The following is a 15,629-nucleotide window of genomic DNA, read 5'->3' on the forward strand; positions in this document are numbered from 1 at the left end:
AAAACAATAGCAAAAGATTATTAGAAATAAGGGACTGACTATGTGTGGTCCATCTGTAAAAAGTCTAAAGCTGTTCCAGTTGAATAGGCAGTGCCTTAAAAGGTAGAGGACAAAAGGTGTTTTTTGTTTTGTGTTTTTACTTGTTTGACAGCTTTTTAATTTATTTGAAAGCTTCCCATATATAAGTATCATGAAATAAAAATTGAATATCGCTAAAACTACTTCAAAATTTATTGTAGCAGGTAGAAACAACAGTTATAAACTCTGTATTTTGTGCTCATTTTTCTACACTGTTCTATACAATACAGATGGCCAAATTTCAGGGAGGGTATCCTGTTTCCTTAAGGGTGCATCTTAACTGTTGTAATCTGCCTTGGGAAGCCTGGTGTTATAAAGATGGTGGACTGTGTTGAAGTTAAATGGAAGTAGAATTAAACTCTCCTTTCATTGAGGCACGGGGAATTACATCTTCATCTGTTTTGTAGAAGTTTACCTTTTAGATACACAATGGATTATTCTGTTTTGAACATGTTTCAGTGGGTTTTATGTCAAAATAAAAAGTCCCTACTGTAGTTCATTGGTTTTCTTATATTTTGTTCTTGTGATTACTTATACTGTGCCAAAACTGAAAACTCTTTTATGTCTGGTCGAAAGAGCTAATTTTGAACACTGTCCACCCTTATAGGTTGTTTTGTGGCTGTACATGAGGAACTGTGATATTGAATAAATGTGTGTTTTTGTCCCTAGTCATGCATCCAAAGTTTATATAATCCTTTCAAGAAAGCCAGTGGAACATAACCTCAGAGGCATGGTATGGTCACATTTTTCAATATGGTAATACTAGGGCTAGCTAAGGAACAAGTTACTTTGAGTTAGTCTTCACTGGACCAAACTTGCTTTCCTTGTGCTGTCACCATCCAGCTGGATAGGCAGAGTCTTAAAAGGTGGAGGATAAAAGATTCCCCCCCCCCCCCCCCCCATTTATATCCCACATTATCCTAAGCAAACTCTGGTTCAGCGTGGCTTGCATTTGTGAATACAGTGAGACAGAATAATGAAATTTAGTTATTCATGGGATTAAGTGGATGGCTATGAGAAAGATGAGATTAGCATATATACTCAACTAGGCATTTAAAAATCTGTCCTTTGATGCTGCATATTCAGAAATCATAGCCATAAGTCTAGGCAGTTATTCAGAGATTATCACATGCGCACACCAGAACAGGCATACATCACATTGCAAACGTAAACAACAACTTCCACAGAGTACATCCAAAATTTAATTTTTATTTTCTCTTTTCCAAAATTCCAGACTGCATACATACAGATCAGTAAGATCCAAAGCACTCCAAAACAAAGTCAGAAACAGTTTATACCTAATTGTTCAACCACCCTTAGGATTCACCTTTGGGTTTAAAAAGCAAAACCATGTGCGTATAAGTTCTGGATAAACAAATTAAAACAAAGTTTAAAGCAAATGCCCATAATATGTAATATGTGGTAGTATTAATGAAACAATTTTGGAATATTCATATAGGCAGCCTGAGCCAACATATTTATTTTCCACTGAATTTAATTAATTTTGAATGCATTTGGTGGCTGAACTGGACTGTTGGCACGTTTAGACTGATGCTGGGCAGTACTTCTGCTTGAAGGAAGCTCTTCCCTCATTATTCAATACCTCTCTGTGAAATAGTAATTAAAAAAGGCAAGTGCATTTTTATAATATACCATCTTAACTTAAATAATGCACATAACCCTCTCACTAATCTACTATTGAATTACATAGGAGGAAAAGACTTCAGATGCTTAACCTTTCATTGTTAATGCTCTGATTAACTTTATAGGGTTAATGCCTTCAATATCCCACATAGAACTATTTTGCTCGTGCTGTGGATATCAGGCTAGCTCGTCACTAGTCAAAAACCTCCAAATTTAACGCTGCTAATTTTGTGTTTCTATGTTGTATTATATTCAAAAAGTGCTGCTAATCTTTTTGAATATAATACAACATAGAAACACAAAATTAGCAGCGTTAAATTTGGAGGTTTTTGACTAGTGACGAGCTAGCCTGATATCCACAGCACAAGCAAAATAGTTCTATGTGGAATATTAAAGGCATTAACTCTATAAAGTTAATCAGAGCAATAACAATGAAAGGTTAAGCATCTGAAGTCTTTTCCTCCTATGTAATTCAATAGTAGATTAGTGAGAGGGTTATGTGCATTATTTAAGTTAAAACAGTAGTTAATAGGTAACATACCATCAGTAACCTAAACTAAGCGTATAATATACCATCGCGATCCACAAAACGAAAAGGAGCAAGTTCCCCATATGTCATCTTTTTTTAAATGTAGGCACAGGAAAAAAAAACATGAATTAGGTTGAAACCTGGAAGCATTTAATGTGTGATTATAAATGTCATAAATAAATATATAGCTAGAAACTCTGAATATTGAGTACCTGATTCTCATAACATGTCTGTTTTAGTGGCCCTTTACCAGGAGAAACAAATCTCTGCATGAATATAACAGTGCTAGGGTATCTCTATAACCAACCCCTCCAAATGACACACTGATACCTCTACCCATGAAAAGATATTCTGTTGTTATACTTCCTCTGTGTACATCCATATACTGCACAAGCTGGCATGTTTGAAAATATAAGTGAGATTAAATAAAAATGGTGCCAACAATAAAGAACAATGTGGATATAGTAGCTCATAGGTTTGCTTGCTTTTTGAGTGTACTGCAGTAATGGCTGCTCAGGGAAGGGGAATCAGATTGACCTAATTGATTTCAACACTTGACCTCACTTTGTCTCCTGTTGTATCTAATCTCCTTGGTGTGAAGGTACACAGTGAAGTAGGTGGGGCTTGAAGTGCTGAGTGGACTGGCAGAGGGAGATGAAGCAATTTTGAACTCCGGAGGTGGGAGGGAGGGCTGAAGGGGAGCCTCAAGTTATACATGGGTCACAGCATTTGTGTCCATTTTTAGGTCTAAAACTGCTCTTCACTTGTGCTTGAGATTGACTTCTCAAGTATATGTGGTAACTGTACCCTCATTTCAGCATGTATGCTTAGAAAGTATTCATTCCATTTTCAGTATAATGGGGCCTATACTTTGGAATTCCCACCTATCTCATTTTCAAGCTTTTTATACTACTACTTACTACTTAACATTTCTAAAGCGCTACCAGGGTTACGCAGCGCAGTACAATTTAACACAGAGGATAGTCCCTGCTCGAAGGAGCTTACAATCTAAAGGACAAACAAGTGCAGCCAATCAAATTGGGGCAGTCTAGATTTCCTCAATAGAGGTATAATGGTTAGGTGCTGAAAGCGACATTGAAGAGGTGGGCTTTGAGCAAGGATTTGAAGATGGGCAGGGAGGGGGCTTGGCGTATGGGGAACACCAACAGAGAGCGGGATGGGGGTAGAGGAAGATCCATGAGAATGTACTCTGAAGGTACGGTGAGAGAGATAAGAGGAGAACCAGGAGAGGACAGAGCCCTGGAATCCAAATGAGGATAGTGCGGCAAGGAGTAGGTTATGATTGGCAGTGTCAAAAGCGGCGGATAGGTCGAGGAGGATGAGGATGGAGTAGTGACCTTTGGATTTTGCAAGGAACAGGTCATTACAGACTTTAGTGAGTGCCGTTTCTGTCGAGTGTAGAGGGCGAAAACCGGATTGAAGCGGATTGAGGATGGCATGAGAGGAGAGAAAATCAAGGCAGCAGCGGTAAACGGCGCGTTCAAGTATCTTGGAGAGGAAGGGTAGGAGGGAGATGGGGCAGTAGTTGGAAGGACAGGAAGGATCTAGTGATGGTTTTTTGAGGAGTGGTGTGATTACAGCATGCTTGAAGGTGTCGGGGACAGTTGCAGTTGAGAGAGAGAGGTTGAGGATATGACAGATGGGGGGGGGGGGTGACAGTAGGAGAGATGGTGTTTAGTAAGTTGGTGAGGGTGGGATCAGAGGAACAGGTGGTGCATTTCGAGGAGGGAAGAAGGTGGGCAGTTTCCTCCTCGGTGATATCAGGAAAAGAGGAGAAGGAGGCCTGGGTTGGTTGGATGAGGGAGTGGGTTAAAGGGTGAAGAGGAGGAGGTGGCTTGGTAGTGAATTCGAGGTTGATCTTCTGCACTTTGTCGCGGAAGTAGTCACCCAGTGATTGAGGAGAGAGTGATTGGGGGGTGGGGGGGTGGGAGCGGAGGGCACTTTGAGGAGGGAGTTAAGGGTGGCGAAGAGACGCCGAGGGTTGGAGCAGAGAGAATTAGTCAATTGGGTGTAATAGTCCTGTTTTTGGCAAGGAAAAGGGAGAACTGAAAGGAGAATAGCATGAATTTGTAATGAATGAAGTCGGTATGGGTGCGAGATTTCCTCCAGAGGCGTTCAGCAGATCGGGTGCAGGAGCGAATGTATCGGATGCAAGGTGTCAGCCAGGGCTGGGGATTAGTACGCCTTGTGGAACGGGAGATGGATGGTGCAAGGGTGTCCAGAGCAGAGGCGAGAGCGGCATTGTAAGCAGAGACAGCCTTGTCGACAGACTCGGAGGACATGATAGGAGGAGATTAGAAATACTAGAGGATAAGGTGGGAGGGTAGACCGCCTGGAGATTCCTGAAAGTAGTAGTTAGTGTTGGGCGGGACTGAGGGGGAAGGTGATCAGGTGATGATCGGAGAGAGGAAGAGCTGAGGCGCAGAATTTGGAGGGTGAGCAGGTAGAGGAAAGGACGAGGTCAAGACAATGGCCAGTTTGGTGAGTAGGGGTGGTGGAGCTCAGCCGGAGGTTGAAGGAGGATGTCAAGAGTGAGGAACTGAGCAGCGTAAGAGTCGGAAGGGTCGTCAGCGTGTATGTTAGTCTCCAAGAATGAGGGACGGAGATGAGGGTTCAAGAAAAACGGAGAGCCAGGCATCGAAGTCGGTAAGGAAGGAAGAGAGGGACTTATCAGGGGGCGGTAAATGACTGCAACTCTGAGTGGCAGCGGGTAGAATAGACGGATGGAATGAACTTCAAAGGATGAGAAGCAGTGAGATTGCGGTAGGAGGAGGGGTTGAAAACTACAGGAGAGTGAAAGTAGAAACCTGACGCCTCCGCGGCCAACTGGGCGGGGAGTGTGGGAGAAAAGATAACTCCATGGCATAGGGCCGCAACTGAGGCAGTCCTCAGGGGTGAGCCAGGTTTCCAGTTGAAGGGAACGGGAGATGAAGAGATCATGGTTGAAGGAAAGTTTGTTGCAGACCGAGCAGGCATTCCACAGGGCACATGAGAAGGGGAGGGAAGAGGGGGGAGGAGGGGAATAGAGATGAGATTGGAGACATCCTGGAATTGTTTGCATGGATAGGACGAGGACAGGTGTGGGGGACCTGGATTGGGATTGATGTCTCCCGCGGATAGCAGGAGAAAAGGAGCAAGAGAGTGCGGAGGAGGGTGGAGGAGGTAGGGCGACGAAGACAGGATGCACTTAGGAGGGATGGGTTAATGGCAGGAAGGAAGTGTTGAAAGTTGAGAGCTAAGAAGGAGGGAGGGGGATAGGAGAGGTGGTGAGGGATGGGGGTGGGTAGGGTATTGCAGTAGTGAGCAGGACGGGCGAGGACATGGACGGGCAGTGAGTTCCTGTAGGGGGAGGGGGAATAGATTAGGAAGGGACAGGGCAAGGAAGAGGATGTGTATAGGGGCCATGAGTAGTGACTGAGGTGTTTACGGGTGTATATGTAGTGACTGAGTTGTTAAGCAACAGGTAGAGCAGGAAAGCAGGACTGGAGGCTTAAAGCTGGGACAGCAGGCAACAATTTGGAACAGGGGGGCTGGCGGGTAGGCAGGTGGTTTGGCAGCGTGGCAGGTGGGGAGGTAGGTAGAAGGGCTTGCAGGCGGGTAGGTAGGTTGATGGGTGGGCAAGCAGGCAGGTAGGTTGATGGGCTGGGAGGCAGGGCAGGTTGATGGGTGAGCTGGCAGGGAGGTAAGTTGATGGTCTGGCAAGCCAGCAGGCGGGAAGGCAGGTAGGTAGTTGTGCAGGTTTGAGGGCAGGCAGGTAGTTGATGGGCTGACAAGCAGGCAAGTTGATGGGCTAGCAGGCAGGCAGGAACAGATGAGAGCAGTGGAGAGCTCAGCAGTAGGACTGGAATAAGCTGGAATAATTTGGAGTAAGCTGGAACAGACGGATAGGAAATAAGCTGGAGCAGATGGACTGGAACAAGCTGGAATAGATGGACTGGACCAGGCTGGAGCAGAGGAGAGCTGAGCAGCAGGGCTGGAACAAGCTTGTTTGGAGCAGAAGAGAGTGGAGCAGTAGGACTGGGACAAGCTGGAACAGGCTGGATCAGGCGGGCTGGAACAAGCTGGAGTAGATCGACTGGAACAAGCTGGAGCAAAGGAGAGCCGAGCAGCAGGACCGGGACAATCTGGAAAGGACAGACTGGAGTAGTCTAGAAGAGAAGAGCGGAGCAGCAGGACTGGAACAAGCTGGAATAGATGGGCTGGAACGACTGGAGCCGAGGAGAGCGGAGCAGCCGGACTGGTACACGCTGGGCGAGATGGACCGGAACAAGCTGGAGCAGGAGAGAGACCATCTGCTCAGGTTACCCTTTTACACCGGTTGTTCTCCGCTCGGTGCTCAGTGGAGACAGGATGGGGCTTCTCCTGCGAAGCCGTTGCGCTCGGCGCAAGTCCGTGTGGTTGGGACAGCTAGGGATCGGTCAGGGATTGCTGTGAGGGGGTGCAGGGCTTCTCCTGCGAAGCCGTCGCACTTGGCGCAAGTCAGTGTGGTTGGGGACGGCCAGGGATTGGTCAGGGATCGCTGTGAGGGGGTGCAGGAGTGCTCCCCAGCGCAAACACCTTTACCCAGTTTTATTTAAGGGTGCATTTGGAAATTTAACTTGAGGAAATGGGAAGTGTGATGTGAGGGCTTCTACCTGGAGCAGGAAGACAAATTCTCGCTTACTTGATTTGTAATGTGGATAAAGGGTGATGAATTTGATATACTACCTTTCTGTGTGTACAACCAAAATGGTTTACATATATTATGTGACCACTAGTTAGTTCACTCAAGCTTGATTCAGTTACACTGAAAATCCAAACACAACCTCACACTGGCTGTGTAAAAAATTCTGTGAGACACTCCACACAATATGCCTACTGGTCAATCTTATAGATGGAGAAAAAAGCTTCAGTTTCGCCAACCAGCCCGCCCAATGTATCTGGCTATAGGGCTTCAGTTATGGCGTGTCATCTAGCTTCAAAAAAACTCCATTGCCGCATTGAGCCTGCCATGAGTGGGAAAGCGCGGGGTACAAATGTAAAAAAAAAAAAATACAGAAACTGTCTTCCCTAAGGTCAATCCCCTAGCTTTTTTTTTTTTTTTTTACTTATTTTACTTATTAGGATTTATTTACAGCCTTTTGAAGGAATTCATTCAAGGTGGGTGTACAGTAAGAATATTACTACTTACAATGTCAACACGATACATAATAGAACATTTTAATTGATAGTGAAGGGTAAAGCAAAGATGGAACATATAGATAGGTATGAGAGTAAGAAGAGTTAGAAAGTATGGTGACTGATTTAAAGAAAGTTGCACATAGTTGCAAACTTCACTACTAACTCCTTTACTTTCTTCCCCTTCTTAGTTCAACCTCTATTCCCCCTCCTCCACACACTCTCTCTCTCTCTCTCTCTCTCCTGTATACTTAGACCCCCTTCACCCAGTGTTCCCATCGCATCAGCCAAACCCCCAACCCCAGCTATCCCTCATCTTCTCTGCAAGGTCCCTCCAGTTCTCTCTCCCATCTCCCTACCACAGTATAAATGCACCCTGCTTCTTTCTTTGTCTTCCTCTCCAGCAAGTTATCTAGCTCTTTCTTCTAGTTTACTGCTAGACTGTACCAGACCTCTCATGCCGTCCCCTGTCTGCTGCTGCCTCTTCTGGCCAGCATAGCGGTTGCAGTGGCGCATATGCACATCTGTACAAACTCTACACTGCACAGTTGCGCAATACCTTGTTCAATGAAAAGTTTCTAAACATAGGAATCCTGCTCTAAGCAGAGGAAAAGTGTCATGAAATATTCTTTCATGGAAAGAATGGTGGATTTTGAACATGCCTCCAGTAATTGGTGATGGAAACTACAATTGCAATGAATTTAAAGTTACGAGATAAGCACAGATGAACTTTACTTGTCAAAAGTGTAGAGATGATAGAAGAATGCCCTAGTGGCACAGTAGGCTATGGGGAACTGCCAAGGGCAAACCTGCATGGAGCAAAGGTTATGATGCTAACTGCAGTGTATGACCGCAGCAGGATTCCATGAAGAAACTGCACCCTCTACAGAATAACTTGTCAATGAATGAAACTGGATGTTTTGGAACAGCTTTTCAAGTTTAGTACATGTGTAGATTCTTTGGAAATGTGGCAATAAATGTTAAGGAGGTTTTGTAAGAAATGTGGAGGGAGATGAGGTCTGAAGTGGCCTCTCAGTGGATGTGGTAGAGACTAGTACGTTAATAGGTTGTGGACTGATGTAGAAGGTAGTAAAGGTTCAGGTAAGACACAGGGCGTGTAGTAGACTCTCAACTAAGCAACCTAAGTGGGCCATTGTTTGTCATTTTATGTGTTAATTCTGTCCTTCCTTTGCATCTACATTACGTCAGTTTATAAGTTTGGGGAATTTTTACCATCCAGGTTTGACTACCCAAGTGCAATTATTGGATTATAGAGGAAACAGCACTCACTCATGGAAGACATGGTACTTAGTAAATGCACATGCAAAATTATTTTATTTCTTTATTTATTACATTTGTACCCCACGCTTTCCCACACACAGCAGGTTCAATGCGGCTTACATAGTAAATAGAATTACAAAGTATTGTAAGGAGAATATTACAAACTGAATAAACATAGTAATAGTAAGGTTTATGTGAAGTTTGTGTGTGTGTGATTAGCTAGTTAGTCACTTCCTCCATTATAGACCTGGGAGATATATTATGGGAGGTTATGGTCAGTGCTAGCGCTATAGAAATATTTATAAAAATTAAACAGGCTGGTAAACAGATTTTCTATGCTTTGTACTTAAAATCAAAATTGTTTCCTGCATATCAATGTATATATCTAACAGTGTTTTTTTTCTTTCTTCCTTCCCCCTCCTTCTTTCAGTTGTAAACCTGCTGTTCTGGTAAAGGGCCTTACGTTCCCACTTCATCCCAGTGTCTTCACTGTTGCAGTGCCATTGATTTATTTGTGAGTATCAGGAGTGTAACACCATGGCAGGTCGGGGAGCTGCGGCTCGAGCAAATGGACCAGCTGCTGGGAGCAAAATTTGCCAGTTTAAGCTCGTACTACTGGGAGAATCTGCAGTGGGGAAGTCAAGCCTAGTGCTGCGCTTTGTGAAAGGACAGTTTCATGAGTACCAAGAAAGCACAATCGGAGGTAAGGGCAATGAATATCCTGCTGTCCTACTTGACAGAATCTATCTCCGTTTACTGCTGAGATATATGTTGTCAAGCCATCATCTACGTTAATAGCAACACAAGGCTGAGATTCTCCCATCACGTTTCCAGCCTCTATATATAAACGAGCCTAAAGGAAGTCGAATATTTTTGAAGCACACTGTAGATTGACTACTTGACTTGAGGAGGATCGGTCTTATTGATACACAGCAAATTAGGTTATAGCAGAAAATGGCCTGTTGGTCTGTGCATTCTGGATATATTCAAGCTGTTAATTATAGGGCCTCTAGAATATCACTCATTCAAAACAGATGTCTTTCTCTGTTGTACTCTACCCTCATTTCTTTAAAGGAAATAGATGGGATTTGATATGCCGTCTTTCTGTAGTTAAAATCAAAGCAGTGGAGGGTTAGATGACCTTTCCAGAGTCACCAGGAGCTGCAGTAGGAATTGCTCGGGTCCCCTGGTTCTTAGGCTCCTTTCCCATGTGCAGCCAAACAGCCATTTGGTGTATTCCAAACAACTGTTGACACTAATGTGGCTGTTCATCTCTGTTTTCTATGCACTTAATTCAGTATTTAAATACTTTAAGATGTTTAGAAAATTCATATTGTTTGCTTCAGATATTACAGCTTTATGTATAATTATATTTGCAACAAACTGATCGTCTAAATTCAGTTATTAATCAATATAGCTGAATTTGTGATTACAAAACTATTTTTCATTTCAGGACAGATACTTTCTACAAATTAAGGGAGTAGCAATGGAGACGATTCATCCTTTTTAATCTGGTCAGGGGACATGACATTACAACAGTTTTTTATTGTATTTGAATACCTGTGACACAAGCATTACATTTACTTCTACCATTGGACACTATTCATAGAAAATCTACTGATCGAAATACTCTTAATATCATATCGCAGACATCATCCTCTTTGGGATAGTATTCCAACAAGTTAGCTTTTCAGATTAAAACAATTGTGCTCATCTGAACAAAACAGTACACAAGCTCTTACAGACATTCATAATTTTGTGCTTGTCATGCTTGGGGTCAGACATTTCTTTCTGCAAACTGTTGCAAAATGTTGAAAAGAACCATTAAGAGTTGTAGTTGTCAAAAATATTTCTGCACTGCTCTTCACAAGTCTAGTCCATTGATCTCTGCATCGGTCTTTATGGCCTGTCTCCACCTGCCTTGACATTGAGCATTGGCAACACCCACTGGGTCTGATCATCGGATCCCGCACCAAAGACATGAGAGGATTCATGGTTCTTGTTGGTGCCGAGGGACTCCTATGCTGTGCATCAGCATTCCCCTTCAAATCCTGGCAGTAGAAGCACTGGGGCGTCGGCATCGCCAGCACCTAAGAAGCATCCACGCTGTAGTTCCCTCCATGGAATCGGCACAGATATGTCAGCAGCTTTCAGGCTGGGACCAATCTTCCAGTTCAGCCCTGATACCTTCTGTTTACCTGACTACTCCAACTGAGACCCCGCCTTTTACTGGTGTCTTTTGGAGGAGCTGTTCTGGGCCATGCTCCAGGAGTAGCTGGGACAACTTCTTGCTTGACATGATGCTGTGGCATTGAGGGCATTGATTAAGTCCAGCCCATTCTGGAGGTCCACACTCATTGGCTGATCATTGACACACTGAAGGGGTGTCGAGGTCTGTACCGGCTGAAAAAGTGTCCAGCCCCTAAAGGAAGGAAGCTTCCTTGGCCCAGGTCATGTACCATTCTTCAGCACGGTCTCATGGAGCCTAGTCATCCAAGGCAAGTGAGAACTCGGAGGACTACTATCTTGAGCAGACCACTCCTTTTCTTCTGAAGAAGAGCCAAAAGTTCTCTTGGAGATGGGATTTCTGTACCTTACTTCAGATTCCACTACATGAGAGGAGAATCTCCACCTACTACTACTACTACTTATCATTTCTAAAGCGCTACTAGACGTATGCAGCACTGTACACTTGAACATAAAGAGAGAGTCCCTGCTCGATAGAGCTTACAATCTCCACCTGAGGAGTACTCCTTCACCAATGTTGTTAGGGAGATTGCTCAGATCATCCCATTTAGGTTGTTGGTTGAAGATGAGCCCAGGGCAGAAATGTTGCATATACCTACCTCACTCCTTGGTGTCCCCAGGGAGGGATGCTCAGTCTTTGGATCTTTTTGGGAGTAAAGTGTTTCAGAATGTTATGCTTTCTTTCTGCATACATTCTTACCAGCTGTTCGTGAGCATGTTCTTCAAGTCCTTGGTGAACAGTTGACAGTTTGCAGACAGTACTGTCTGAGAAGGCAGCAAAGCTCTGCCAGTTAATAGCAAGCAGTGGGTATGCTGAAAACATGTGACACAGGCAACCTACGATGCTTGTGATGTGTCCACCTTTCCTGGCAAAAAATAGAGGAGTCTCAAAATAACCTCCTGGACCTTTGGACAGTGTAGAATGCTCTAAAGGCTTTCAGAGATTGGCCGATGAACAAAATGTTCTCATTCAAACAGACAACCAGATTGTAGTGTACCATATCAACAAGCAGGGGGGCATGGGATTGTACCTTATGTGTCAGGAAGAACTGGGGTTATAGACCTGGAGAGGGATGCAAAATAAGACCAAAAATATTATAATGTCTCTGTATTGCTCCATGGTGCTACCTCACTTTGTGTTCAGTTCTGGTCGTAGTATCTCAAATAAGATATAGCGGAAATAGAAAAGGTTCAAAGAAGAGCGACCAAAGTGATAGAGGGGATGGAACTGCTCCCGTATGAGGAAAGGCTAAAGAGGTTGGGGCTCTTCAGTTTGGGAAAGAGAAGGCTGAGGGGGGATATGATTGAGGTCTACAAAATCCTGAGTGGAGCGGAACGTGTAGAGGTGAATAGTTTTTCTCTCATTCAAAAAGTACAGAGACCAGGGGACACAATGAAATTGCATGAGAATACTTTTAAAACAAATAGGAGGAAATATTTTTTCACTCAAAAGAATAAATTAAGCTCTGGAACTCGTTGGTTAGTGTATCTGGTTTTAAAAAAAAGTTTGGACAAGTTCCTGGAAGAAAGTCCATAGCCTGTTGTTGTGATGGACATTGGGGAAGCCAATACTTGACCTGGGATTGGACCTGTTTCTGCCAGGTACTTGTTTTATTTGTCAAAATATTTTATTAATTTCCAAGTATACAATAACAAAGGAACAATAAGGGAATAACATTAGAAGCTATATACACAGTAATTGAGGGAGGAAAAAGAGAAAGGAAAAGAAAAAAGGAGGGGAAAGCATCCAGGTGTTTGACAAATAAGTCCTTTGTGTTGGTTTAAGGTGTGGTCTGAACAGTTTGAAGGTAGGTTTCCAAAGTAGTCCAAATTTTGTTCGTACCTACTATCATCCAACGTTTCTCAGCCATGGCGAACTCAAACTGGATTGGCCACTGCTGGAAGCAGGACAATGGGCTAGATGGACCATTGGTCTGACCCTGTATGGCTGCTGTAATGGCATCTGAGCATGCATATTTATTTATTACATTTGTATCCCACATTTTCCCACCTTTTTGCAGGCTCAATGTGGCTTACATTATGCCGTAATGATAATCACCATTTCCGGCATGAGAAATACAAAACAGTTTAACATTAAAGTTCATAAATGATGAAGTAACTTGTTGAGTATGTTGGGTAGAAAGATCAATTCAAGCATGAGAGATAAAGGGGTGATGCGTTAATGTTCATTGGTGAAAATTGATTGAAGCAGTTAGGTGTATAGAATTCGATTTTATCTGGTTGTGGTAGAGTCATTTTGGTATATTTTTTCAAACAGGTTGGTCTTTAGTAATTTCCGGAAGGCTGTTAGGTCATGCATAGTTTTTAAGGCTTTTGGTAGTGCATTCCATAGTTGTGTGCTCGATACGCGGACTGTTCAAGCCTATCTTCCAGAGACGCGAGCGGACAGTCTTGTTTCCTTAGTGTTCTTGGTTCGAGCTTTGCAGCAGATCACAACTCCAGGATCAGGTTTGAGAACCAATGCTGTAAGGTATTAATGAAAATTAATATAAGCTATGATGGATTTTGTGTTGGTGCTAGTCGGCCCATTACAGACTATTCCAGTACAAAGACTTGCTCAGCAAATTTATTTACTGGTTTGCACCAGCAGACCTGGGGGAAAAAAAAAGGCTAAGGAAATGCCTTTCTCTTCTAAACTTGGGGGTGGAGAGTGTTGGGGAGGAAGGAATTTTGGGGGACTAAATGGTTTTGGAGATTGAAAGTTTCCCAGATAATTTCACCTCCAGATTTTTATGATCTGCTTAGGTGAGTTAGGACCAAATGTCAGTAGTATTTGAAACCTATTTGGCCTATATAAAATGAGCTTTCCCCTTCAAGGAAATATTTTTATTTGTATTCCTTTTTTTTTAACATTATATTTCTTTATTTTTAGCAGGTAAGAAAAAGTTTTCACTTAACCCTCCAATGCCCCAGGTACAAAAACTATGTGAGCCCTCTAGGGACAGAGAAAGTACTTGCATATAATGTGTACAGCGCTGTGTATGTCTGGTAGCACTATAGAAATTATTATTATTATTATAGATATTGAGACTGTTAGGCTACGTGGCTTCCACAGTATGTTACACCCATGGCAAGTCTGCACATAGATCAGCTCAATGGACCCTGGCTTCTCAGTGGTTTCAAGCCATGGGGGGTCTAGAAGATGTTATCCAAATGTCCCTGGAGCTTGTACACTCTCCAGTGGTGGATGATTCGGTCCAGTTGGACTCTGGGACTTCCATTCCAAATTCCTCAGCTAGGAAAAAGTGCTGACAATTGAAACATCTCTCCTGGGATGGGGTGTCCATGTAGATGGGCTTCATACATGGGGCGCTTGGTCCTCCCAGGAGACGAATCTTCAGATCAACCTTCTGGAGCTCTGGGTGATCTGGAATGCTCTAAAGGCTTTCAGGGATCGGCTGTCTTGTCAAATTATTCTAATTCAAACACAATCAGGTTGCAATGTATTACACCAAAAAGCAGGGGGGCACAGGATCTCGCCCGCTGTATCAGGAGGCCGTCCAGATGTGGCATTGGGCTATCCAGGACGGCATGTTTCTCCAAGCCAGTTATCTGGCGGGTGTAAATAACCTGACCGACAGGCTGAGCAGGTTAATGCAACCATACAAATGGTGTCTTCATATTGGCGTAGCCCACAAGATCTTCCGAGCAGCTAGCGTCAGATGCCTTCCTTCTCAGTTGGGGGACAATCCCCCTTGGATGTGTATCCTCCAATACCTCTTGTGGGAAAGACTTTGTTGGAACTCAAGCAAGACTGAGGAACCGTGATACTGTTAATTCTGTTTTGGCCGCGTCGGATTTGGTTCCCTCTTCTGGAATTCTCCTCTGAAGAACCGTGGAGATTTTCAGACATCGCGCAGAACGAGGAGTCACTTCTTCATCCCAATCTCAAGTCTCTGGCTCTCACAGCTTTGTTGTTGAGAGCCTAGAATTTGCTTCCTTGGGTCTTTTGAAGGGTGTCTCCTAGGTCTTGCTGGCTTCCAGGAAAGATTCCACTAAGAGGTGTTACTCTTTTAAATGGAAGAGGTTTGCTGTCTGGTGTGAGAGCAAGGCCTTAGATCCCCTGTGTTGCCCTACACAGACCCTGTTGAATACCTTCTACTCTTATCAGAGTCTGATCTCAAGACCAACTCAGTAAGGGTTCACCTTAGTGCAATTGGTGTGTATCAATGTGTAGAAGGTAAGCCCATCTCTGGACAGCCTTTAGTTGTTCGCTTCATGAGAGGTTTGCTTTTGTGAGAGCCCTCTGTCAAAACTCCACCAGCGTTATGGGATCTCAATGTCGTTCTCATCCAGCTGAAGAAAGCTCTTTTTCAGCCACTGAATTCCTGCCATCTAAAGTACTTTACCTGGAAGGTTGTTTTCTTGGTGGCTGTTACTTCAGCTTGTAGTGTCGGTGAACTTGAGGCTTTAGTAGTGGATGCACTTTACAAAGTTTCACAACAGAGTAGTCCTCCGCATGCACCCTAATTTCCTGCTGAAGGTGCTGTCGAAGTTTCATCTGAGCCAGTCGATTGTCTTGCCAGCATTCTTTCCCTGACCTCACGCCCATCCAGGCGAAAGCAGTTTGCACACTTTGGACTGCAAGAGAGCATTGGCCTTTTACATGGAGCAGACTAATCCCTTCAGACAGTCCGCCCAACTTTGTTTC

General features: G+C 43.8%; 1 protein-coding gene across 2 annotated transcripts in view; it reads left to right on the forward strand.

Moving 5' to 3' along the window:
- Nucleotides 1–15,629, forward strand: part of RAB5C (RAB5C, member RAS oncogene family) — a 73,401-nt gene that overhangs the window by 26,509 nt on the left and 31,263 nt on the right. For both annotated transcript variants that reach the window (XM_030220937.1, XM_030220938.1), the window contains exon 2: nt 9,141–9,413. In XM_030220937.1, coding sequence (XP_030076797.1) covers nt 9,248–9,413 — 166 coding nt within the window. In that variant the 5' untranslated portion in view covers nt 9,141–9,247. The remainder of the gene's footprint in view (nt 1–9,140; nt 9,414–15,629) is intronic.

This window comes from Microcaecilia unicolor, chromosome 12 (assembly GCF_901765095.1).
Source record: "Microcaecilia unicolor chromosome 12, aMicUni1.1, whole genome shotgun sequence".
Taxonomy (NCBI): domain Eukaryota; kingdom Metazoa; phylum Chordata; class Amphibia; order Gymnophiona; family Siphonopidae; genus Microcaecilia; species Microcaecilia unicolor.